Here is a 24,782-nt window from a genome sequence, read left to right as displayed (position 1 = left end):
TTATAAAAGCTTAATAAAGCAGAAAAAACAGCCATCACTCACTTTTAAATGATACTAACAGGAGCGTCAAGACCCTACGAGCCAACGAGTCACACATTTAAGTCAAATCTCTGGAATATTTCCACGCTGCGGGAAATTTACTGTCATCAGCAGGAAATTCTCCCCTCACAGCTCCAGATTACTTGATAAATTACATTTTTCTTGCAGTGTTCTCCTCTTGTCCACCTCCTGACTTGTGGAAAGCAATGATGTCCTCCCGAAGCCAGTGATCCAACATATAGCGAAGCACAGAAAATCTGACCTTATTTATTTTGATGAAATGTGCTGCGGTCTGTCCTTCACACCGAGCCTTCACATCATCCCCGGAGGGAAATGTAATCCAGCTAGACAATACACCTAATCTCAACAACTCAAAGTTTAGTTTGACAATGTGAAACAGGCTGACAGTGAACTGCACACCAAGGCATTTTCCAGCTGCCGCACAAAATCCTGAGATCTCCATCAAGTCAACTGCCTCCTGCTGTTTGATAAAATAGCATCTGATGTTCAGCTACGTCTTTTGAGATGAAACTCACAGCTCTGAAGTTCATAGTTGGACTCTGAGATATCTCTTTGATAAGGTTTTAGTCACACGGGCCTACAGGCTTTTTTTCTAGTGGCCGGCAGGTTGGCGGAGTTTCGATATATTTGTAGGCCTGTGTGACTGGGCCAACACACTCCCATTAGTCAAAGTGAATCTAACCCTAAAGCATTTAGTGTCCTTAGCTTGACATTTTGGGAATTCTTTCTGAGAGATTAGTAGGAAAATTAAACCTACTTTCTTGACTTTAAGTTTTAAATTAGGACCAGAAGAGGTTAGTTTAATGCTGGAAAAACTACTTTACTGTTGCCTCACAGCAACAAGGTCCTGGGTTTGACTTTGTGTGCAGGGTACTCCACCATCCTCGAACAGTACAGACATGCAGTTATTGTGGATAGGTTAATTGGTGATTCTAACTGAATGGTTGTGTCTTTCTGTGCGTTAGCTCTGACAGTGGAAGAATAAGCTAGATGAACCTTTAGAGGTTATACAGGCTCTCAAACCAAGCTAGCCACCATCTTTTATCTGTATTGTCATGATGTCGGTGTAGCCCAGCTAGAAAAAAAGAGCAGTAGAAAGTAATTTTTGGGTGTATGATGTAAACGATTTAGTCATTTCTTTTTTTGGGTTAAAGGAAGAAGTGAACAAATCAGATGATTTGTTGCCTTTTCATTCCTGTTCATACAGTGCCATGTGCTCGGCATACTAATGTTACCGAAGCCGAATCGCTAGGAGTTGCAACGGAGTCTGCTGCAGCTTTTTTGGTTGTTCCGAATTTCACCCTGTTCAACGTCAGGTTTCTTGTTATCTGGTCAAAGGATGACTGGACAGACGAACGCAGTCTGAAGCAAACCTCCATCGAGGAGCAGTGATTCCACAGTTCCAGTTAAGTGGAACCCAAAAGTGGGTAGGATTTGCTGAGGTTTTATTGAAGGCAGAGCTTCGTTCCCATTGAAGCTTCCTTCACCGGCGTGTGGTAGGACAACAGTTAAACAAACTGAACAGCCCCAAACATCCATCAGTTATCCAACATTATTCATTCATACATTTGACTCAGAGAAAGCTGTATGCGCACACTTTTATTTAGTTTGTTATTTTTAGGGGGGAACTATTTTGTATTTTATTGTTTCAAGTACATTTATTTGCAGCTGCTGTGTCAAATATAACAAGCTGTGCACTGTTTACCTTGGTGTGGTCCTTCCTTATTGATGCTTATACCTTGGGCTCCTGTCAGTCCTAGATTATCTGATACTGGCCTAGTGGGGATTTGGTCATTCTTGTTAATAAACCATAAGTAGGGTTACATCAGGTTTCTTTTGCTGTTTTATTTTGAACTGCTACAATTTTGTTAGTTACACTTGTATTAAGCCTTTCTATCACTCTATTAAGAAGTGTTTGATGTTCCACTTAATGAGATTTATCTAAACTGCTGTTATTAAACCAGTTGGTTTGCTTTGTAAAAAATTTCGCTCCATCTTTCTCAAAGTATGCATGAGTGTGGCTTCAATCCAGTACTGATGTACTGCTAATAAAATGCCACTTGATGGTGTGTGAATGTATTAGTTCTTTCAGAGTTTCATCATATTTGCATCCTTGCGTGCGTCAGCTGGGGTCAGATATTTGTTTGTTTTTCCCTTGCTTTGTCTGTCTATACATATTTTAATATGCCTGAACTAGTAAAAAAAGCTGTTTTCATATATTTTTGTGTGCGTCAGATGACTGGAGTACGACACTGAGCCTGCAATGCAGCCCTTTAAAACTGGATTTTACACCACCATCACCTTTTAAGCCATTTACAAGCTGCTGCACCGTCCTGATTTATTGTAACTTGTTTTTAGTCAATGATGATTAGGCTTAGTTTGGTAAGTAGATAAGATTTGTTAAAAAGCTCTTAGATTTGTCATTAAGTGGTTATTTAAGCAAAGAAAAAAAGACTCTTAGTGGTCCAAAAATCTACTGAACTGATCTGGTAACTATGAGCCAATTTAATCAGAGAGAATTTTGGTAAATGTTTCCCATTTTCCCAAAATGTCCTTGTTAAATATTAACTGATAACTGTAGAAGTGTTTTGCAGATAATTCAAGATAAAAGCAGTAAGGCTGCTTACACCAGCCGATGCAGATGAACATCCACTTGCGGAGCTTGTCGGTGGAGTAGGTGAGGACGATGGCGGTGTGGAGGTAGCAGCCCTCTCCAAACATCCAAAAGAAGTTGGTGGAGTGGAAATAGTTGAAGGAGGCGGTTACAAGGCGACACCATATCTGCAAAATGAAAACAATTATCTGCATTTAAGCAGACTTAAATGTGTAGTTACTGAATTAAATTCAGCCAAGATAAACTGATAATACTTCTAAAAACTGCCATATCTACAAGCTGTTATCCATGGCTTTGTACTTGCTCTTGTTCTAGTCTTACTTTCACCTGACAAATTAAAGGCAAAAATGTAAATATTTCTACATTCTGAGAACAATTTAAACTAATCAAGCTTAAACTTATTATGGAAGACATACTTTTATACCTTAATGAATTAATTTGTTTCTTTTTTGTTATGTCCAACAAATAATTTAATTCAGTAAACAAAAATATTTCAATCTAACTGTAACATATAGACTTTATATCCATTATTTACATGGTCCAGCCTGGTTCTGCCAGAGGCTTCTTCCTGTTAAAAGGGAGTTTTTCCTTCCTGGTGTCACCAAGTGCTTGTTCACAGGGTCGTTTGATTGTTGTTGGTGGGGTTTTCTCTCTAATATCGTAGGACCTTTACCCGACAATATAACAGGTGACTGTTGTAGTGCTTGTTGTTGGTGATGTATCAGTGAGATTGGACTCAACTGAATTGAATAAAAAGAGTAAAAACATCATTTTCCTACACAGGCTGACACACAGAGGTCTACCGGCATTAGTTTCACACCTGGATTAATACATATGTTCTTCTTCCATCAGCAGGACTGTTTATGGGATTAAGTCAAACTAAGCTAGAGAGTTCTGGCGCTGAAGGAACATTTCACCCAATAAATATATTTGGCTCATCTCATTTTGTTTTTAAGGCATTAAAAATACTGTTAAAAATCTCCTTTACTTTAAAACCAAAGTTTAGGGTTTTTTTGTATTAAACCTCACATAAATGGGCTCATACCACGTTGCTCTCGTGCACCTCGGGGCTCATGGTCATTTGGACGATGAACCAGGTGGCGTTCCTCAGGATGAAGGCGGTTATGAGGTTCCAGTGGATGATGTTTCTCAGGCAGCGGATGCTCCTGTGAGAACAGAAGTAGGGAAAACTCAACTGCTGATGCTGCTTTTCCAACATTTCTCTTGTTGTTAGGTCACGAGCTTAATTTAATTCTGAGAAGAAAGATAAAAAAATATATATGTAGTTTAAAAGCAAACATGTGAAAGCTGGCAGGAAATATCTGATTTAATTATCTCCTCCTGCTGAGTTTGAGTCTATTTTTGACAGTTACAGTGTGACTCCAACATTACAAATTATAATATCGGAAACACAGAAAATGAAGCTGATAGATAAGAATAACGAGTTGATGTAGCCTCAAAAGGAACATTTCCCATCAATCCTCACTTATATAATAAGAAGTAAGACTTAATTCCCGCTCTACTCTTTTGTTTGTGTAATGCCCTGAAAGCCTGATGTTTTTTTTCTTTTTTTAAATGCGGTAAATAAATTCACTCGGGGATACAATTAAAATCTGCCCAAGTGCCTCAGAGCGGGCGCTTGAAAATAGAAACATACGACTGCACGGACTGAGCAAACCATCCTCGCTCGCTGCAGTGACGGCCACGTTCGCTGTCACCAGCTGACGGCATTATCAGCCGGCGAAGGCCGCTTCCTCTTCTGCCAAGCATGAGTGACGTGATTTATTTTTCAGCATGCATTAATTCTTAATAGGTGTCACTTTCACTGGCTTTGTGCTGACTGAGCAGATGCATGAGCAGCATTTTCCAGCAGCATTGTATTTACTTATTTATTATATTGCACGTTGTACAAATTGTATCATGTTTTTTATTTCTCTCTGAAGACGCTCTACCCCATTAGTAACATAGCAGGCTTCAAAAAGCTCGAACACCGTTTGGATTAATTACAATGTCATTTTAAATAAGGTTTTAAAAGCAGCCTTGAGATGATAAAAATCAAATAACTTTGTGTTTTTTAAATCCCGTTGTTCCACAAATGAGAAGATAATTTCCCCACATCATGTTATAATGTTGCCACCACGCCAGGAGCACAGCAAGCACCTCACTGCCCTCGGCATGCTGTCTGTGGGGGCAGTGTGGCCTGATGGGACCTAATTAAGAGAATGGCTACATGCTCCTGCAAACAAGTCTTTGTTAAAGGCACAGTAAATTTGTTTTTCTTTTCTTCTAATCTCACAAATTTTTAAAATGTTATTATTTTATATTACAATCTTACTTGATCTGGGTTTTTATTCAGGTGATACTGAACATACAGGTCCAGAATCATACGACAACCGCAGACTCAAATTTGTAGCTTTGCATCTGTACGCCACCACAATAGATTTTAAATCAAACAACCAAGATGTGATTCAAGTTCTGTTTAGAAATTACTGCCATTTTTATACACAGTCCCATATTTTAGACAGTAATGGATCAGTCGGCTGATGAGCAGCTACATGTCTGAGTCTTGTTCCCGTTGTTATTTTGTAAGAAATTAAGCAGATGAATGAGCTCGAGTTGATTCCAAGTCTTGAACCAAGTAACTCTTAGTATGAAGGACAAAAAGGTTTCCATCATTAGCCTGAGATCACAAAATAAACCTATTAGAGACAGAGCAGAAACCTTAGGACCTGCCAAATCAACAAACCTGGTGCATTCTTAAAAATGAGGAACACCGAAAGGCCCGAAAGGCCACAGACGACACCTGAAGTGCATTTAGACAGAACTATTTGACTGAACTGAGGTTTACTGAGGTTTCAGAACAAGGTGCAAACCACTGGTTACACTGAAGATCAGGAAGGTCAGATTAGACTTTGAATGGAAAACATCTAGAAGAGCCTGAAGAGTTATGGAAAAATAAATATATAAATGAAACAAGGTGAAGAATGATGGGAAAAAATGAGAAGGTGTTTCTGGACTTTTAGGTTCTCCTTCATTAAGATTTCTTTGTTCTTAGCTTGTTCTTAGCTTGATTATTACATTTATATGTATATATTTTAGCTAGTTTGATCTCTCAGTGTCTCCCTCCGTTCATTCAGTTTACTCGCATTCAGCTTTAATTTGCTAATCACATTCTCCCATTTATTGTCTCTGGTTTTACCTCCTGTCTGTTGTTTACCTTGATCATATTCAGCTGTGTTTAGTTTCCCTCCTGTTTCATGTGTATTTATAGCCTGTGTTTTTAGTTGTGTCACGCTGTGTTTCAGCCCTGTGAAGTTCCTAGGGTGTTCCCTGCTGGTTTCTTCTGTGTTTTTGGACGTCGGCCACAGTAAAGATTCACTTTTTGTTTTCTTCTAGTCTGACTCTGCAGTTTGCATTTAGGTCTCATCTCCATGCATTTCCCGACACGAGGAGAGAAACAGTTCCTAATCTGAAGCACACCACATCATGGAGGGCATCGTATGGGCGTGCACGGCTGCCAGCAGAACTGGGTCACTAGTATTTATTGATGATATGACTGCTGATAGAAGCAGTGGAATGAATTGTGAAGTACACAGGGCTGTACTCTCTGCTTAGATCAGACAACCCTTCACAGTGCAAATAGATCCAAAGCAAACTGCAAAAGCAACCCAAGGAAAAGAAATGGGACATTCTTCAACGGACACATCAGTTACCTGATCTCAGCCAAACAGAGCAGAAGGCACAGAGGGAAGAGAACCCACAAACAAGCAGCAACTGAAGGTAGCTGCAGGCAAAGCATCTCAAGGGAGGAAACAGCATTTTATCACAGGCTAGACTTCAGACAGTCAGACACTGCAAAGGATTCACATTCATGTTAGTTTGTCCAATTGATTTTGAGTATCTTAATATAAAACGCCAGTGACAGTGCTACTAATAGGAAGTTATAACCAGTCAACACTACAAAGGAATTGGCTCCTTGACCAATCACAGTGTCCTCCTTTTCTGTTGACAGGAAATGGTCTCAGAGGGTGCCAGTTTGAGTTGCTATCATGGCAGCTGTCCTAACATGATTTTTTAAAGCTTTGTTTAACGTTCTTTCTCCATTTATTGATAAAAGGATTAAATAAAACATTTATCGTACACATTTTTTGTCCCGGACATTATGTCATTGACGTTCTGTCGCTGATGTCGGCCCAATTTTCATTTTGGAACTACTTTTCCACCGAGGCTAGACGTTGAGAAAAGATGGTCATCTGGCAGGTACTCAACGTCAAAATGTTTGCCGGGTAGTTTTCCCAAATCCTGCAAACAGGGGGAGAGACTGACAGACGACAAGAACATAACCCTCTTGGCAGATGTAATAATCCATTTGACACACCAGGAAAAATAAAGATTCTCCAGAGGAAATGATGTTCAGTCTTCTGCTGAAAATAGAAATGTGGTCTCAGCTCAGATGGTGCTGGATTTATGCTCAGCATGGCCACTGTGTTCCCAGTAATTCTGCTGCAGACACTGTTTGGTATGCAGGTAAGATCACGATGACATTTTAGAAGATTTGCTGACTTTGCCGCTGCTGTGCCCCTCTCTTAAATGAGGACAGTTTCGATTTCTGGCTTTCTCTGAGAGTTTCTTCCAGATATATTTGGAGCACAAAACTTAACTTTGCTTCTCAGCGTTCACAGTTCACAGTTTTGACAGTGTGAACAGTAAGAAGATGGATCCCTGGTAATCCAAGTGGCCCGGGTGGCCTATTTTTTTTTTTTTAACCACAGTAAGCTTTTCACTGTAAGTATTATGCCATGTAGCACACTCACAGTCTGCAGTGAGGAGCTCCACTGCTGGGCTAAGATTCACTGCAGTCAGATCAACTCGAGGAGTCGGTGTTATAGATTTGTCCGCACATGTAGGGAAAACGTGCGAATCCTGAGGTGCATTTCAATAAGAAACACCCGGTTTATGATGCTGTTACATGCGCCACCAGTGACAGCTATAACTCTTAGAAACCTGATACAACATTTAGGAGGCTGAATGAGTTCCACTTTCTGATTCTGGGTCAGTTTTGGATGAATAACTGAACTGAAATGACAGTTTTTACAGCTGAGTATTTATAGGCATCAACCAAAGTGGGGCAGCAGCTGCTCAGCAGGTAGAGCTGGATGTTCACTCGTCGCAGGGATGGTTATTTACTGACTCCTCTCAAATGGTCCTTGAGCAAGACGTGTCACGTTTGTTGAGACTCACATGAACACATGCTTTTTTATATAAACAAGTCAACCGGCTAAAATCAGGGAGCTGAATGTTTTCTGTTGAAGAGGTGCCATATGCTGTGTGATAACAGGGGTTTTATTGCCAGGGATCAGTGCGTAAATGTGTCCAGGAAGGGGAGAAATGGAGGTGTTCTTTGTCACGTAAAAGGAAATGAAGTATGAGGAGGTACGACCTGCTGTAACTTCAGGATTTTGGCATCCAGCTGCTGCTTTCTGATGGAGAATCTGAAAGCCAACTTCTCTTCCTCCTGACTTTTATTGCTGGTGCAGGACTTTTACTTCTTTGCCTTTGAAACATAAACACAAATTACATTTTCTATTTGCTGTTAGGTGCAAAACACAATGACTGCTTTCCTGCAGGCCTTATTATTTATTTGTTTTCCAACTCACTCCCCGGTTTTTGCTCCAGATTAAAGAACATTATGATTACAGTATAGATCTCATAAGTCTTCACTTAATAGTTAAATTTAGGTCAGATGTTCACAATAAGCAGCAACTTCAAAGGCTGTAAAATGAAGGCAACGTCAAAGTATGCAAACTGCAGTTCCTCTAATGGCCACTTGAGGCCTGCTCCAACGAGCACGTTTGCTCTTTAGTTGTGAATTATTAGGGAATGTGGTCGTTTCGACTGATAGGTCAATACCTCTGTACAACTTTACCACCTGATGGTACTACAGTGTATGAAATATTAAAATGACTGTATTTTTTTTTAACCATTTGCTCTTCATATTTTATCACATTTTTTCCAAATTAGGTGCAAAAGTGTGTTTTGTGCCACGAAATAATCCACTACAATGCTGCACTCGTCCATCTGCATAGCGATCAGCTGCACAACCTGATACTTGGATGTGCTGGTCAGCACCAAACATTTTAAAATGATGGCCAATTAAGCAGCGTTTCTTCCAATTTCCTGTCACTGCTTTGTCCCATTCATGCTGCTTGTTAAGTTTAAAGTTGGACAACCCACAGCTGCTGTTGACATTTCTGCTCGGAAAAACATCTTTAACTTCAGAAACACTCCTCAGTAACACTCGCCTCTTCCTATTTTCCAGTCACTGGAGCAGATATTTGAGAAACAGTGAGGTTATTGGACCTTTGTCTACAGAAACAACAGGAACAAATACTCCATCCACCTTAATCACAGTAACACCAACAGTACGCTCTGCAAGTTTGTAGCACAGGATAAATGATGGAAAGGAACGACTGAGTGTTTAGGAGGAAGATTACCCCAAATTTTTGCTACATGCTCTTAAGATTTATTAGACTTTGTTGTGTTTTGGCTTTTTTGTTTTGCTTGCTTTCATTTAAAATGGTTTGATTTGTGGTCTACTAAAGCTTGTGTAGCGTTACTTAAACTGCTTGTGTCTTTAATAAAAACGAGACCAGGCACTATCTGTTATCTGTTAAAGACAGAGGCCTTCGGGTGGTGGTGGTTAATTGAACACATTAATTGATACTTCTTCATGCTGCTAGCGTTCTTGTGTTAGGGTTCAAGGCGACAGACGACCTCATTTAAAACTGCAGTCAACTAATTATCCCAAGGTCCATTTGAGCGTACCTGAAGGCACCTCGCTTTCAGGTACACAGAAAAAGTGCATTCATTTTAATTGGATAGAAATATTCCATTCGTTCAGATTACTTAATGACTTCAGCCTGATCCTTGTTTGTCAGCTAAAAATAAACAAAACAAACAAACAAACAAACTGTGTATGTTTTAAGTGATTGGTGGAACTACTCAGGTAATCATAAGGCAGTAACTCAATGCATTTAGATAAGCAGACAGGGTCACGACGACCCGCTGAAGGCTAAGTTAAGCATCAGAACTGGGAATAACGGTTATTTAAGTGACCCTGAACATGGCACGGGCTGGTCTGAGCGTTCCATCATGCAACACTGCTGCAGCATTCAGATGGTAGCGTCAAAGCTTGAATTTGAATGTTGTTGGTGGTTTCTTGAACAGGACAATGGGTTTAATGTATTCAGACGGCCTCCACAATCACCAATCTCAGTGGAATGGATCATGGCTGGGCTGTGGTGGAACATGAGATTCTCATCATGGATTTGCAGCAACTGACAAAAGGGAGTCTAACCTGGTACGAACAAGGTTTAACTAATGACAAACGGATTGTTTCTCACTCACTATGTGTTAATAGACTCTCTGCATTGAATCATATCTGTTATTAATCTCTGTCTCTCTTCCACAGCATGTCTTTATCTTGTCTTCCTTCTCTCACCCCAACTGGTCGCAGCAGATGGCCCCGCCCCTCCCTGAGCCTGGTTCTGCCAGAGGTTTCTTCCTGTTAAAAGGGAGTTTTTCCTTCCCACTGTCGCCAAAGTGCTTGCTCATAGAGGGTCATATGATTGTTGGGTTTTTCTTTGTAGGTATTATTGTAGGGTCTACCTTACAATATAAAGAGCCTTGAGGTGACTGTTGCTGTGATTTGGTGCTGTATAAATAACATTGAATTGTACTGAATTGAAAATTGTTCTTAATAAATTAAATATGTAAAGTTCAGATAATCAGGCTCATCAGGTGCTCAGAGACCTGGTTCTTCTGAAAGCTCTGGGCTCAGTAACATCTACTGGAAATTGAAAGGCAGCATTATGTAAATCCTCATTTCGGGACACACAGTTTCCTGTTTGCTGTTTTTAAATTGGGATCAGTCATGAATAATGTGCAGCCTTGTTAAATGGGGCCTTATTATGCTGCAGCTTGCGTCCTGTGCTGTCCCGCTGATCTATATCTCAGCTGTGCTCTGAGATTAGTCTTTCTTAATGTGTATATTTATTCCACGGATTATGTTGCTTATTGACTCCTGTGTTGTAAAAGCTCAGCTAGGGATGGGCACTGCAGATGCTGTGGTGTGTAGCATAGTTCATGCCACATACTTGTCCCCATTAAGCAGAATAAGTAAAATTCCTTCTTTTGTCTTACCAACAGCTCAAAATCCAAAGATAATCATTTATTAACAGACATTAGTAATCAAACAGTTTACTGTGTGGATTATTACACTACACTACCCATGGCTTTCACTTAGGACTGAACAAATTCCAGAAGTCTAAAATGTCAAACAAAGCCAAATCAAATTCAGGCACTCATGGAGGGTAATGCACAGGGAGCATAACCAAACATAACAGACACTTTTGAGGAAGCCTGAAGTGGAAGATGGGATAATCAAAGAGGGCTGATTAGGGAAGGACCAGCAGGAGGGTAATGAGACAAGTGAAGAGAATGACAGGGACTAGAAGGACAGAGCATATTTCTCCCATGCTGGCTCCTCTTCATTGGCTCCCTGTTAGATTAAGAAGCTAATTTAACTCACATACAAGGTTTTAATCAGGCCCCATCTTATCTTAATGACCTCAAAGCACCACATGACAACAATAAAGCACTTTAAAGTGCTGGTTTACTTCTGGTTCTTTGGAGCCTCCAGATTTCAGGCCCCTCTTCTCTGGAACCAGCTCCCAGTTTGGATTCAGGAGACAAACACCCTGTCTTCTTTTGACATTGGGCTTAAAACCTTCCTTTTTGATAAAGCATATAGTCAGGGCTGGATCAGGTGTCCCTGAATCCTCCCTTAGTTATGTTGCTGCTGGCTGTGTTTATACAGCTCCCTGCATTTAATCATCAGGGATTATTAATCTCTGGCTCTTTTTCACAGCGTGTCTTTGGTCCGATCTTTCGGTTGTGCACATGGCCGCCCTTCCCTGAGGTTGGTTCTGCCTAAGATTCCTTCCTGTTAAAAGAGATTTTTTCCTTCCCACTGTCGCCGAGTGCCTGCTCATAGGGGGCTGTCTGATTGTTGTTGTTTTCTCTCTAATCTTGATGGGTCCTTACCTTACAATATAAAGCGCCTTGAAGCGACTGTTACTGATATTTGAGGATTTATAAATAAAACTGATGGGAGACAAACAGGAAGCAGAAATAAAAACTAGAGATGGACCGATCCGATATTACGTATCGGTCCGATACTGACCTAAATTACTGGATCGGATATCGGAGAAAAATAAAAAAATGTAATCCGATCCATTAAATATCACGAAAGCACCTCACAAAACTTGCAACACGCTGTAACTCACCTCAGAACGTTAGCACGTCGGAGCAGTATGCATCACGTGATAGAGCGGCTGTGGCATGCGGGACCTGTTGGTGGTCTGGATAGCATTTGGAGCTTCGCTACCAACCCAGCATTTCATCTCCGACAAAGTTATCCCCGAGAGAAGTAAAGCAAGTGTGTAAGTCCATCTCTGAATGTTTGTAAAGCATTCCTGCGAGCGACTGCCTCTCGCTCTCCGGCTGCTACTTCAATCATGAAACTGCTTAATGATCAGCTGATCGGCTTTTCTGTCGCGAGTCCGTGTCTCTTGTTTGTTTTTGGTCCACTTTGCACCAGAAAGAGGAAACTAGCAGCTGAACAACAGCAGCACGTTTAAGCTTGATAAGCTGTTGTTAGAATGTATTTAATATTACTTTCTACTCGAGGATCTTTTTCTACGTAGCTGACGCTGGTAACTGTGCAGGGGCGCATCTAGCAAAGTTTAGCCAGGGGGGCCGATAGGGCATTAACAGGGAAAAGGGGGCACAAAGACATACTTTTCTTTCTTATTCTCATTTAAAATGTCTCGCTTTTAATTATTTAATATTTATCTTAATCTTACACCCAAAGTTTTAATCTGATGTAAAATGTATAGAAGTCCATTACTGCATATAGTAACTGTTAAGTCTAATATATATACCCTAGTAAGCTATAGTACTTTTTCCTTTGGGAAGGTACCATCTGTGCAGTCTGCAATTTTGTTGAAGAAAGATGTTGAATCTATTTAATATTTCTTGAAAAATAATTGATTTCTGTGCATTTTTTTCACACTGCATCAAATTAAGGTTGATTACGTTGATTAAGCATCATGAGGTGGAGCGTGAGGGGTGGTTCCCTATTTTTTATTTATTTATTTTTGTTGTTGCTGGGAGTTGGAACCCTATTAGTTAGGTTGCTTAATATTTATGCTAAGTACTCTTTAAAATACCAGAATAGGGAGGATGGTGTAGGTTTAAGTTTATTAGATTGATCAGTATTGCTGAACTATGAAATATTTTTTTTTGCATACAGGTATAACAGAATAGCTTTAGTGTAGTTGTTGTTTTAAACTTGAGTATGAACTTATACAAAATGCAGCAAGATATTTAAAAAAACAGTTTTGTTGATTAAAAAACACTATATCGGATTCATATCGGTATCGGCAGATATCCAAATTTATGGTATCGGTATCGGTATCGGACATAAAAAAGTGGTATCGTGCCATCTCTAATAAAAACCCTATCAAAGTAAAACAAGAAGTAACCGAAGGTGAATGAAACAGACCTGGGTACTAACACTTAAACCAACACATGAACTGAAATACATGATCCAAAACTGAGACTGATCGCTAGAATAACCATCAAAACCTGGTGATGTCACAGGAAATGAAGCCTAAGATCAACTAAAAGAGAAAAAATCCAAACAATAACCTAAATTTCAAACCGTTGGGAATAAAAGTAAAAACTCAGCAGAAGCTCGAATTCATATTTTCACAAAGAATTCAAAACCAGCACAAACCCGAGGAATGTGCTATTCTGATAAATAACAGGAGATTATGAATGCAGCTCTTGGAAACAGTCAGAACTTATTAAACTTCATGTCCACGGCATAAATCTGCATTATTGTTAGATTAAGCGGGAGACTCGTGAGCTTCTGTGGAAAGAATCCCTTCAAACTGTCTTTTATAGTAAGAAATACGCCAAACTGCTCATTGCACTATTTTATAATGAACATTACGCCTCGCTCTACCCTGCGCTCCTCTCCTTCCTTCCAGATCCACACCAGTGCACAGGAGCCTCGGCGTTTCCCTCCATCAAACAGCTTTCCTTTAAATGGTTCTCAATTTCTTTACAAAGTCAAGAAGGTAAGTAATAAATGCCAAACTCCTTCTCCTGCCATTTTTAGCTGCCTGACACTTCTTCCTCCCCCACTCTCTATTCATGCCACTGTGGCCCACAAACACAGGTTGTGCATAAATGCTATCCTGTAGAGCTTCTACTTATTATGTCTCTCTGTGCCCTTTCACGCTTTTCTCACTCCCCGGGGGTGTCTCGGCGATCGATAACAGCCCCGGCTGTCGAGGGTGCTAAGACCTTTCTCTCGTTAATGCACGGCTTATTTCGGTTTGCCAGAGAAACCCTTTTCCGCCTCCACCGATTGTCCCGGCAGGCCTCCGTTAGACTGTTTTCTCCCGGTTTTGAGATGGGTCTATTATTCCCAATTGTGGGGTGAAATGTGCCCTAGTTTTTGCGGGCGTCTAAACCCTTTTTACATCTGCGGGATTGAGATAGGGGAGGTTTCATCCCATGACCAAATGGGTTTTTGAATAAGAACCAGAGACGCTTTGAACCTACTGGGATCTGGAAAATACTGACGTCTCTGTCACATCGGGGATTATCAGTGGACTGGTGGCAGCGAGACCAACACTTACCTCAAACACAAGAAGAGGAAGAAGGCTATGAGCAGCGCCACCATGGAGATGCAGTGACCCAGGAAGTTTATGATCACGGCTATTTGGTAGTGCATCTTGCTTTTTTTCTGCAGAAGAAGAAGAGAAACACTGGATGAGTCTTTTGATTCACAGAAATAGTTCTTATTTTCTTCTCTCTGGATAAGACAGGACACTTCAAAGGGTGACAAATCCTCTTTTATTTTTTTGATTTTTGACGGATGACTCCCGCTGTGATTTTAAACAGGAGTGGGTGTTAGCATTCCCAACAGGGCTGTCAAGGCTCAAATTAAATCTGAATGCAAAGCTGTTCATAATTAATTGTTAAACTGTCTATTTCTGGCAATAATCGAACCCCAAAAATAATGGTAAATATTCAAATATGGAATAATATCTCTAAATATCCTACAGCTGTGGATGGATTTAGACAAAAATGAGTCTAAACGAACACAAACATGTAACAGGTCTCACTGTGTTACCGCAGCAAAAATGCCACAAAAAATGAACAAAACTGCAAAGTTTATTATGCTGTTTGCATTTTTTCTTTGTGGCCTTTTTGTGCAGATATTTGTGCAGCTTTTTCTTGTCATTTTGTGTCTATAACTTTGTGGTACGTTTGCATCTTTTTGAAGTGGTTTTGTATCGATTTTGTATCTCTTTATGGCTTTTCTTTTTCACATTTCTTAAACAAACTTTTTTATGTTTGTGAGTTTTTTTGTGCAAGTTTTGCAAATCATTGTGAATTCTTGGACTCTCTTCAGCCTTTGTGCAATAACTCTTTTTTCCTATCATTTTCGTTATTGTTGTTTTGTCTCTTTTGTCTGTTTTCTGTTCATTTGCAGTCATTTTTGATCATTTTGTGGTACTTGTGGAGTATTTTTATGTAACTTTTGGATCTCTTTGTGGAAGGTTTACTCATCACTCTCAGCCCATATTTCACAACATTTGAGAATCCTTCTGCAGTCTTTCTAGTTTTCTTTGAAATTGTGCTTTTCCAATCTTAGGCACTTTGTTTGGTGGTACTTTTGTGCCAGTTTCCAATTACTTACTAAGTACTGTACATTTAGTTTTTCTTCTTCTAAAATCTTATTTTTTGATCTTGTTTTTGTCACTTTTGGCTTTTTTTGGTGTCTTTGTGGAAGTTTATAGCTGCCCTTCAGTATGTTGTTGGGTCGGTTTCCCTCCGTGGTATTATTTTCACTTCACAGTCATTTTGTGGATTTCTTTGGTGTGTTTGTGTCTCTCAGCAGTTCATTTTATCCACATTTGTGTTCATTTTGTGCCTCTCTGGCACCGGTGATCTCACTGTGGCTTTATTATTTTACACCCCTCCTTTTGGCATTTCTGCATCTCTTTGTTGTTCTGTTGTTGCTGTTTTATGTCTCCTCAGCAGTGATTGTGCATATACTTTCTGGAGCCAACTTTCCAACAGGAGATGTAAACAGAGGATGTGGTCCAGGGGCTAGTAATCCCTGAGCCTTGCAGGAGGGCCAACCAGATTTCATGGGGGCTTGTGCCGCCCCACTGGATCCACTCCTGGTTAGGAAACAGGAATACTGGGAAGCATTTGATTTTGCACACGCTCACATATGGAGAATCCACATGAGGCCTTGTGATAAGATTTCATGCAAACACAGACCCATCTTCCTGCAAATTGGTGCCTAAGCCCACTGTCTGTGCCTCAGAAATCCATTGTGATCAGATTTCCCCCACTCTACCAACAGTAATCTGTGCTGTAAGTGGATTTATGTAACCTACTGGTGTCTACGCCGAGATTAAGCGTGGGCATGTTTAATCCCTGCCTCATCCACACTGAAAAACGTCATGCGTCCCATTCACTATATTTTAGTCCAACAGCTCTAATCTTCAACTTCTAAATCTGTACTGGACAAATGTTGTTGTGACTAAAAGCGCCAGCCAGCCATCTCTCTGCTGCTTTATTGGAAATTGCTCTATTGTTTTTTGTAAGATGTTTTTCTGATAGATCCTTGGAGGGATATTTCTAGGACTGGGTGACAAGACTCATGATCCATGCGAAGAAGTCATATGAGTTCTTTTTCTGAGCGCCCACCTCTGCGGTTAAAGGTTGGCATATTTTAAGGAACAAATAAGAATTGTTTGGGAAAGCTCGAGGCTCTGGTCGCTCATGAGACAGAGACATTTAAAAGACAAATGGCTCTACTGATGCCATTTATCACACTATCAAAAGGGTTTCCTTTATCCACACTGAAAAAACTGATTCTTTGCCCTCGTGAACATGAAGCAATAATTTTGAGTAAAATGCAGATGAACTTTATAAAAAAGAAGTTTTTTTAATAATTAAGGAAAATAAGTTGGTTTAAACTAACTGTATACAAGTCAAGTAAATTTCATTTGACCAAATTCCATCAAATTTAACATTTAACATTATATTTATGCAAAGAAAGTACATGGAAAAGTCAGTTTTTTGGGATAAATATTTTTTGAGTGAGTGACATATTTTATTTCTATTTGAAGGTTTTTTAAAAATCATTTTTATGCAAAAAGGAATTAAAATAAATTCATCCAACGAGATTAATTTTTTAAAACATATTTTAGGTACTTGTGGCTGATGGCTGGTTGCTAGCAGACCTTCCAGGCTTCGGCTGCCTCGGTGTCTCTCTAATATTATTCAGCACCTTGTCATAGGTCTAAGTCAAAAGGACCGTACGCTCTTATTGGCAGTCGCTTCAATAAACCTGTCTTGAAGTTGAGGCTTTGTGTTGCCGGCGGTTACTTCACTCATTGTCACATGGATTTAATATTTTATCTGGCCGCCACATATCGGGTCCTTTATGAAGAGAAATGTTCTTTGTGCCAATAAAACTAGAAAAACTAAAAACTAGTTTCACTCATTTTCACTGCAGTCAAAGTTACACCATGAATGCCTTTGTTAGTCATTAGTTATCTCATTAGTACACACGACTACAGTCCACACACTGTGTCCTCACTACAGATCGAACCCTGCTACATTTTTTCAGTCAGATTTCTACCTTTAAACAGAAGCTGTTCATTCTCACAGATTAAACCAGGTTACAGAACTGCTGTTTCTTTGTGTGCAGCTGTTAAACAGAGTCTGAAACAATGCCATTTAAACTGAGTTACCGATTACTTCCTTTGGTAAATCTCAGTAGATATAAGGCAACAAATCCTTCATTTGTGAAGTTTAATACATTCAGCCTCATCAGATCCTAAGAAACTAAACACGGGGCAAAGATTGTGACTGTGTGGGACACTTAGGCTGAAATGCACTCCTGAGTATTTCTTTTTTAATATTCTCAAAAATGAGATTTCAGCTGCTGTTCAGTCTGTTAAGGTTTATTAGCACACCTGTTTGACTCGCGTGTTTGTTTATATAAACTAGATCCAGTCAAAATGCCGGACACTGTCTCAGTATGTGGGACAGGCGGACAAAAAGTGCAGCGATTTCGTTCCAGTTTTATTTGTATAGCTCAGTATCACATGTAAAGGCTCACAGGACTTCCAAGGGCATAAAAACATACTAAAAGCAGAACAAAATAACCAAAAATTAAGTGTCGTGAAATGCAAAAGAGCACCCAGATGCAAGAAAAAGTCAAATAAAAGTGAGCCTTTCAGTGGCTAAACTACACAAAGTCCAAAGACCTGGAAACCTGGAAATCAAAGCCTCCAAACAAAAGCAGCTGAAAATGTGAAACAAAGAGAAATCAAAAAGCAAGCGAGGCTACGAGAAAACAGGAGGCTGTGAGGAGACGACTCAGAGCTGTGGGGTGTACTGCAAAGCTAGATTTTTGTCTTTATTTTTGGTGTGATAGATCACTACAGTAAAAGTTCAACATGTCCACATCTGTGTGATTAGCCTGTGGGACTCAGAGTAACCTTTGATATTTAAATGGATCCAGTTTACTAAAGTCTAATGTGCAGCTGTCAGGTTAAAAATAAACAGCAGCCCCGAGAGCGCTCCAAGAGGGAAAAGAAAAAATATAAGATTTTGATGTTTTACTTTTCCTCTGATAATGCCTCTGACTAAAGTAGGCACCAGTCTATTTTGTGTGTGAAATGATGAATACGAGTGAAATAATGTGCAATCATGTGTAAAATTCCCCCTTTTATGCGAGCGCTCACATTAAAATGCTCACGGTGGAAGAAAACAAATGCAGCAATAATAGAAGCAGAAAAAACCTGATACGATATTGATGATGAAAACGAGCATGTGCTCTGTGTCTACCTGATTACGAACTGTGGCTGAATCAGTTAGAGTGCCTGCACAGCGCAGCAGTGCTATGAAAAGCGTCACTGCGTGCTCTAATTACAGAATGCAATGCAATTAGGAATCATTACTAATTAAAAACACCAGTTAAAATCAAATTCAAATTCAAATTTTATTTGTCACGTACACAGTCATACACAGTACGATATGTAGTGAAATGCTTGGACAACTACTCGTGACCTAAAGAAAACAAAAAAAGGAAAAGGCTATGAATAAGATAGGAAATAAATATGAAAAATTAAAAAGGGTAAATTTAACTAGGAAGGAATAAAATATAAATTAAGGTTAAAAATGAAATAACTGTACAACACAAATTAGAATGAAGGGTAAATTTAACTGGGAAGAATAAGATAAAATATATAAATTAAAGTTGAAAATAAAATAACTGTACAACAAAATACACAATACACAATATAGAACTATATAAGAATGTATGAAGAAATCTAAATATAAATAAATATATACACAATAACAGCAGCTGTACAAGTATTAACTGGAAATGAAGAATATAGTGACCAGTGTTGTGCAAAACCAAAGTCCAGAAAGTCCAGTGTGTGTGTAAGAACTATATGTGTGGGTCAGTACTGTGTGGTGGTGTGATTGAGAGACCGTATCGCCTGCGGGAAGAAGCTCCTCCTCAGTCTCTCTGTGTTGGTCTTCAGGGAGCGGAATCGCTTTCCTGACCTCAACAGAGAGAACAGTCTGTTGTTGGGATGGCTGAGGTCCTTCACGATCTTCCTGGCCTTGGTCCGGCACCGCCTGCTGTAGATTGAGTGCAGGTCAGGGAGCTCGGAGCGGATGGTGCGAGATATGTCCAAGATAAATCCAAGATATGTCAAAAATCCCTCCTTCACAGCAGGATGTCGTGCGCACCGGTTAAAGGACTGTAAACTTTTTGTTTCCCATCGTTTAAAGGGAACATTTTAAAGGTCACATGACAGAAGGAATAATGAGTAATTACCGACAGGAGCGGTTAGCGGCAAGAAAAGAGTATGTGTGGAATTTTCTGCTTTAATTATTCATAAAATGTGATCTGATCTTTATCCAAATCACAAGTAAAGACACACACACACAATTTTTGAGCATGACATTAAACATTCACAAATCTGGTGTAAAAAAAGTTGTTGAATCCTTGGATTAAATATCTTAATTTAATAACTCTGGCATCAGTTATCTCTGACAAGTGTTGCCAGTAGACCTGCACAATGTCCTGGACGAGTTTTGGACCACTTGTCCTCAGAGAACCGCTTCAGCTCAGCCAGATTCTCAGGATGTGAGCAGCTCTTTGAGGTCAGCTCATGGTATTGCTGTTGTGTTAAAGGATGATTTTGGATTATATAAGCCTATTGTGGCTTTTTGTGTACTGCCAACTTCGCACTTTCCACCTCCTTTTCAGGGAAATGACGAGGTCACAAAAAGCAAGCGTGCTAAGCACGCCGGACATCACTAATGCAGCTAATGCAACGTGTCAAATATCTGCATTTCGCTTTGGGTGCAGAGGATGTTTAAAATGATTCGTGCAAAGATCACTTTTAGGAAAGCTGCAAGGAGCTTTGCACTAATCAGAGTGTTATAAACAGATTTGTGTGATGGATCGTTTCCCCCTAAACAAAGTTTGAGAGTGCCAAGTTAGCATGACCCACAGAGACACAGCAGAAGCATCAGTGGGATGTACAGCCTTGGTTTGGTCTGGACTGCTCCAAAAGTTGGATTTTCTTTGGTAATTTTGGAGTCAGTGTAGAGTTGGGCAGTCAACTCCACACTGGTGATCCAACCATGTAATCGCTAATTACGGATGGTGTCAACACCAGGTGGAGCAGGGAATGGAGAGAATGCAAACAGTGTGATTCAAACACAACTACACTACAACAGTGCACTACATAGCCAGCTCAGCATAGCCAGGTTTTCTTTGAATTAGCTGGTTGAATAAATCCTAAATCCACAATCAGGCTCTTCAAGAGACACTGGATACATAATTTCAATGTGCTACAAAAAATGGGTCAATTTATAAGAAAGCTATAAAAAAGGCAAAAATATAATGTTGGTACTGCAAATAAAGCCAAAAAGTAATCCTGGCAAAAAAAAAATCTACTCAAATGTTCAGTATGTTCAGGTTTGACTCTGATGAAGGCGATGTGAAAATCATTTCAGTTTAAATTAATGTTACCAGTGACAGAGAGACAAATTACTGACTGTCAGTTTTCATTTTTCTAATCTGTGTTCTATTAACTACATTTCCAGCAGGATAAAACAGAGTTAGCAACAGATTAGCAACAACCACAGAAACATTTATGCATTTTCTGCATCCCCACTGAATAAAAGTCATAACTAGAGTGGGGCAAATCAATTTTAATATAAATCTAATAATATTGTAAAATAATTAAAAGCATTAAAGGTAAAACAAACTACAAATCTCCAAACTATTGGCAATAACTAACAGTCCCCAAGATCATCATCCACATTGACATTAAGTAGATGTAGTCCAGCGGTGTCATTGTTGAGAACCTGGACACTGTGTTTCAAAACAATTTGTTAAAATTTGCAAATGAATTTCACCCTCCATGAATCGGCCAAAATCCTGGTGCCACCACCGCCGTGCTTCACCATGTACATGACGAGTTCACGATGTATGAAGGACCTTCTTACACTGCGTCACGGTGCTGCGTTCTCCCCATAGAGCTCATCTCTAGCTGCACTAGCCCACATAACATCTCCCCAGGCAGCAGCGTGATAGAAGTGTTCAGACTCCAGCAGGCAGTTGTGATATTTATGTCTACAGTCACCTCATGTTAACCAGGTCCTGTGAATCATTTAAGGCTTTAGTAACTTTTAAAGTCAACTTCTATGAAGAGTAACTGCTGGACTAAATCTCTAACGGTACTTTTTGGGTTTATGCAAATCTCCTCAGAGCTCTTTTTTCAAGAAGATGCGTCAGACTGAAAAGCCCTGAGTATTTTTACAAATCAGAGGAAGCTTTAAACCACACCTCCAACGTGCTTTCATTTATCTGACTGCGGTTTGTTGACTCCAGTTAGCTTTTGTTAAAGCTGTCATCCTCGGGCTCCACGCACTATTCAATGATGCGTTCAGTGTGAATGAGCAAAATACAAAGATCTCTTCCAAAGGTCTAACCGCATATAACCAAAGAGTGCATTGATTTCTACTGCATGCAGTGTATGGACATTTGTGTATAGATATAAAAAACGTGCGTGAATCAGTTCTGCAACAGGCACTTCTGTAGAGCAGGCTAACACTTCTAGGTATAAATCAAGAAAATGGGAGGTTTTTCAAATGGATACGAGAGAACCGAGTTGAGCCTGAAAGGAGAGGAGGGGGTGGATGGCAAGAAGATAATATAAGACCCACCCACCACCACCAGTAGCCTCGGGTCTCACAAAATGTGTGGGCCATAAAACCAAACCTGACTCACTCTCCTTATAAGAAACAACAAAGACACTTATATTTGAGAAAATAACCTCGAGGAAGACCCAAAAGGAAATGAGGATTCTTCTTTTCCTCAAACAAACTTTCTAATAAGCCTTTGATCCACTCAGTTTCTTCTCCCAGTGGAACCGCTGAATATCCGGTTCAATACAGCCTGAACTTTAAAGGGAAGCTACTTCACGTCCCCCCTCTCTCCTCTGATGTCAATCACAGCGCTGCTGATACCTGGTGGAAGAAAAACTGAGACACATATTTGTAAAAGGTGAGACGCTCTATATCCATCTCCTGAAGGGATCGATGGATCAGTAAGTCCGTGGAAAAAAAAAGGCAGTAAATGAAGGGTCTCGCTCCAAACTCTGTTTTCTCATCCTCACAGATCTATAAAGTACAAATGACTAACTGCCAACCTAATTACACGAAAGCATGTCTTCACAACTCTGCTTTCAAAAAAACAAAAAGCTGTGTGTCTGCTGGTTTTATTCTGTTTTTGTGTATTTTAATAAGACGGATATTTTGTTTGAGGGTCTTCATTCATGGCAACCAAGAAAATGGGGATTTTGTGAGGCTGTATTAATTAAGAATGAACATATATTAATTATAATTATTACAATTAATACTTTTAAAAGCAAAACTTAAGGTAGTTGAGAAATGTTCACAGGTGAATATTAATCCGAGAGGTAGATTTTTCAAATCTCAACGCTTCCCGGTGACACCGAGTCCAGTCTGGGACTTTTAGACTGAAAGCTGCATTTTTGTCCTGCTTATTGGAATAAGTATCAGATTGGTGCCGAGGACGTGAGAGGCTGTACTGGTTCAAATACCTCGGAGTTCACATCACGCAGGACCTGTCATGGTCCTGTCACATCAACACCGTGGTGAAAAAGGCCCGACAGCGTCTCTACCACCTCAGACGCTTGAGAGACTTCCAACTGCCCTCCAAGGTGCTCAGGAACTTTTACTCGTGCACCATAGAGAGCATCCTGGCGGGAAACATCTTAACCTGGTTCGGGAACAGCACCATGCAGGACAGACGAGCTCTACAGAGGGTTGTGCGGTCAGCTGAGCGCACCATCCGCTCCGAGCTCCCTGACCTGCACTCAATCTACAGCAGGCGGTGCTGGACCAAGGCCAGGAAGATCGTGAAGGACCTCAGCCATCCCAACAACAGACTGTTCTCTCTGTTGAGGTCAGGAAAGCGATTCCGCTCCCTGAAGACCAACACAGAGAGACTGAGGAGGAGCTTCTTCCCGCAGGCGATACGGTCTCTCAATCACACCACCACACAGTACTGACCCACACATATAGTTCTTACACACACACTGGACATTCTGGACATTGGTTTTGCACACATTGTTTTTTTGCACAACACTGGTCACTATATTCTTCATTTCCGGTTAATACTTGTACAGCTGCTGTTATTGTGTATATATTTATTTATATTTAGATTTCTTCATACATTCTTATATAGTTCTATATTGTGTATTGTGTATTTTGTTGTACAGTTATTTTATTTTCAACTTTAATTTATATATTTTATCTTATTCTCCCAGTTAAATTTACCCTTCATTCTAATTTGTGTTGTACAGTTATTTCATTTTTAACCTTAATTTATATTTTATTCCTTCCTAGTTAAATTTACCCTTTTTAATTTTTCATATTTATTTCCTATCTTATTCATAGCCTTTTCCTTTTTTGATTTCTTTAGGTCACGAGCAGTTGTCCAAGCATTTCACTACATATCGTACTGTGTATGACTGTGTACGTGACAAATAAAATTTGAATTTGAATTTGAATTTGAATTTGGTTCATACGTAAGCTGCCATCCACACAATGAGCCTCATTTACTAACTTACAGATTTAGAGGTGCCTGCGTATGAACAAATGAAGACCTGGCTGTTTTAGTGAATTTAAACAAGTCTTTAAAATGAATACTACTATTTATTATTAGAATTATGTGAAACTCATGTAATGGGTGGACAAGATGAAAGTATTGTAATAGATATTGCCTCCCTCCCTCCATAATTTCATGTGTTTGGCCTTCTTATCATTGTTACGTTATGCATTCAGTTCTTTATTACTATTTTGACACATACTGTGCTCACTGGCAATCCAGCTAGAATATTCTGGTCAATGATGATTCCCACTGGTGGTGCTCACGCAGGCACTGAATCGGGCGGCTTTGGGGTCCTGTGTGTTTTACTGCACAGATAGCCTGCAGAGTGCAGCTACACTAAACTGAAGTGCTTGTGTTTTGTATTTGCAGTTGCAAATGAGCAAGTAAAGAGAACAATTCTGAACTCATGCACGCCTGGAAGTGTGCAACAATTATTATTGTCTTTTGGTCATTAATTTGGTTTTCTCGGATACTTTAATTCCCAAAATGGAAAGGTGTTGGCTTTAACCTTTCCATTTAAAGAATATTTATCTGACCTTCTCTTAAATGTTTTAACATCTTAAAAAACAGCTCAACTTTCTCTGATTTCCTCTTTGGACACAATCATTTCAGTTTCTTCAGTTGGACTTTCGTGCTTTAGAGGTGCAGGCTTCTCTCTTACAACATCCTCACATTTTTCTCTACGTCACCTGGGCTTCAACTATTTCCTTA

The 24,782-nt window shown here is 39.8% G+C and overlaps 1 protein-coding gene across 3 annotated transcripts in view; it reads right to left on the bottom strand.

The window, feature by feature from the left end:
• The window catches only part of LOC309713245 (corticotropin-releasing factor receptor 1), a 98,632-nt gene that overhangs the window by 26,589 nt on the left and 47,261 nt on the right, over positions 1–24,782 (bottom strand). Inside the window, exons 6-8 of one of the 3 annotated variants that reach the window (XM_082544715.1) lie at positions 14,449–14,555; positions 3,720–3,840; positions 2,688–2,841 (exon numbers count right to left, since the gene is read on the bottom strand). In XM_082544715.1, the coding sequence (XP_082400841.1) occupies positions 2,688–2,841; positions 3,720–3,840; positions 14,449–14,555 (382 nt within the window). Of the gene's footprint in view, positions 1–2,687; positions 2,842–3,719; positions 3,841–6,815; positions 6,856–12,021; positions 12,207–14,448; positions 14,556–24,782 lie in introns of those variants that run through there. The other 2 variants (XM_082544717.1, XM_082544716.1) reach the window with 2 other exon arrangements.

Source organism: Aulonocara stuartgranti (assembly GCF_965226115.1).
Source record: "Aulonocara stuartgranti genome assembly, chromosome: 8".
Classification (NCBI taxonomy): domain Eukaryota; kingdom Metazoa; phylum Chordata; class Actinopteri; order Cichliformes; family Cichlidae; genus Aulonocara; species Aulonocara stuartgranti.
Note: the sequence above shows the minus strand (reverse complement) of the source record. Positions and strands in the feature narration are given on the sequence as shown.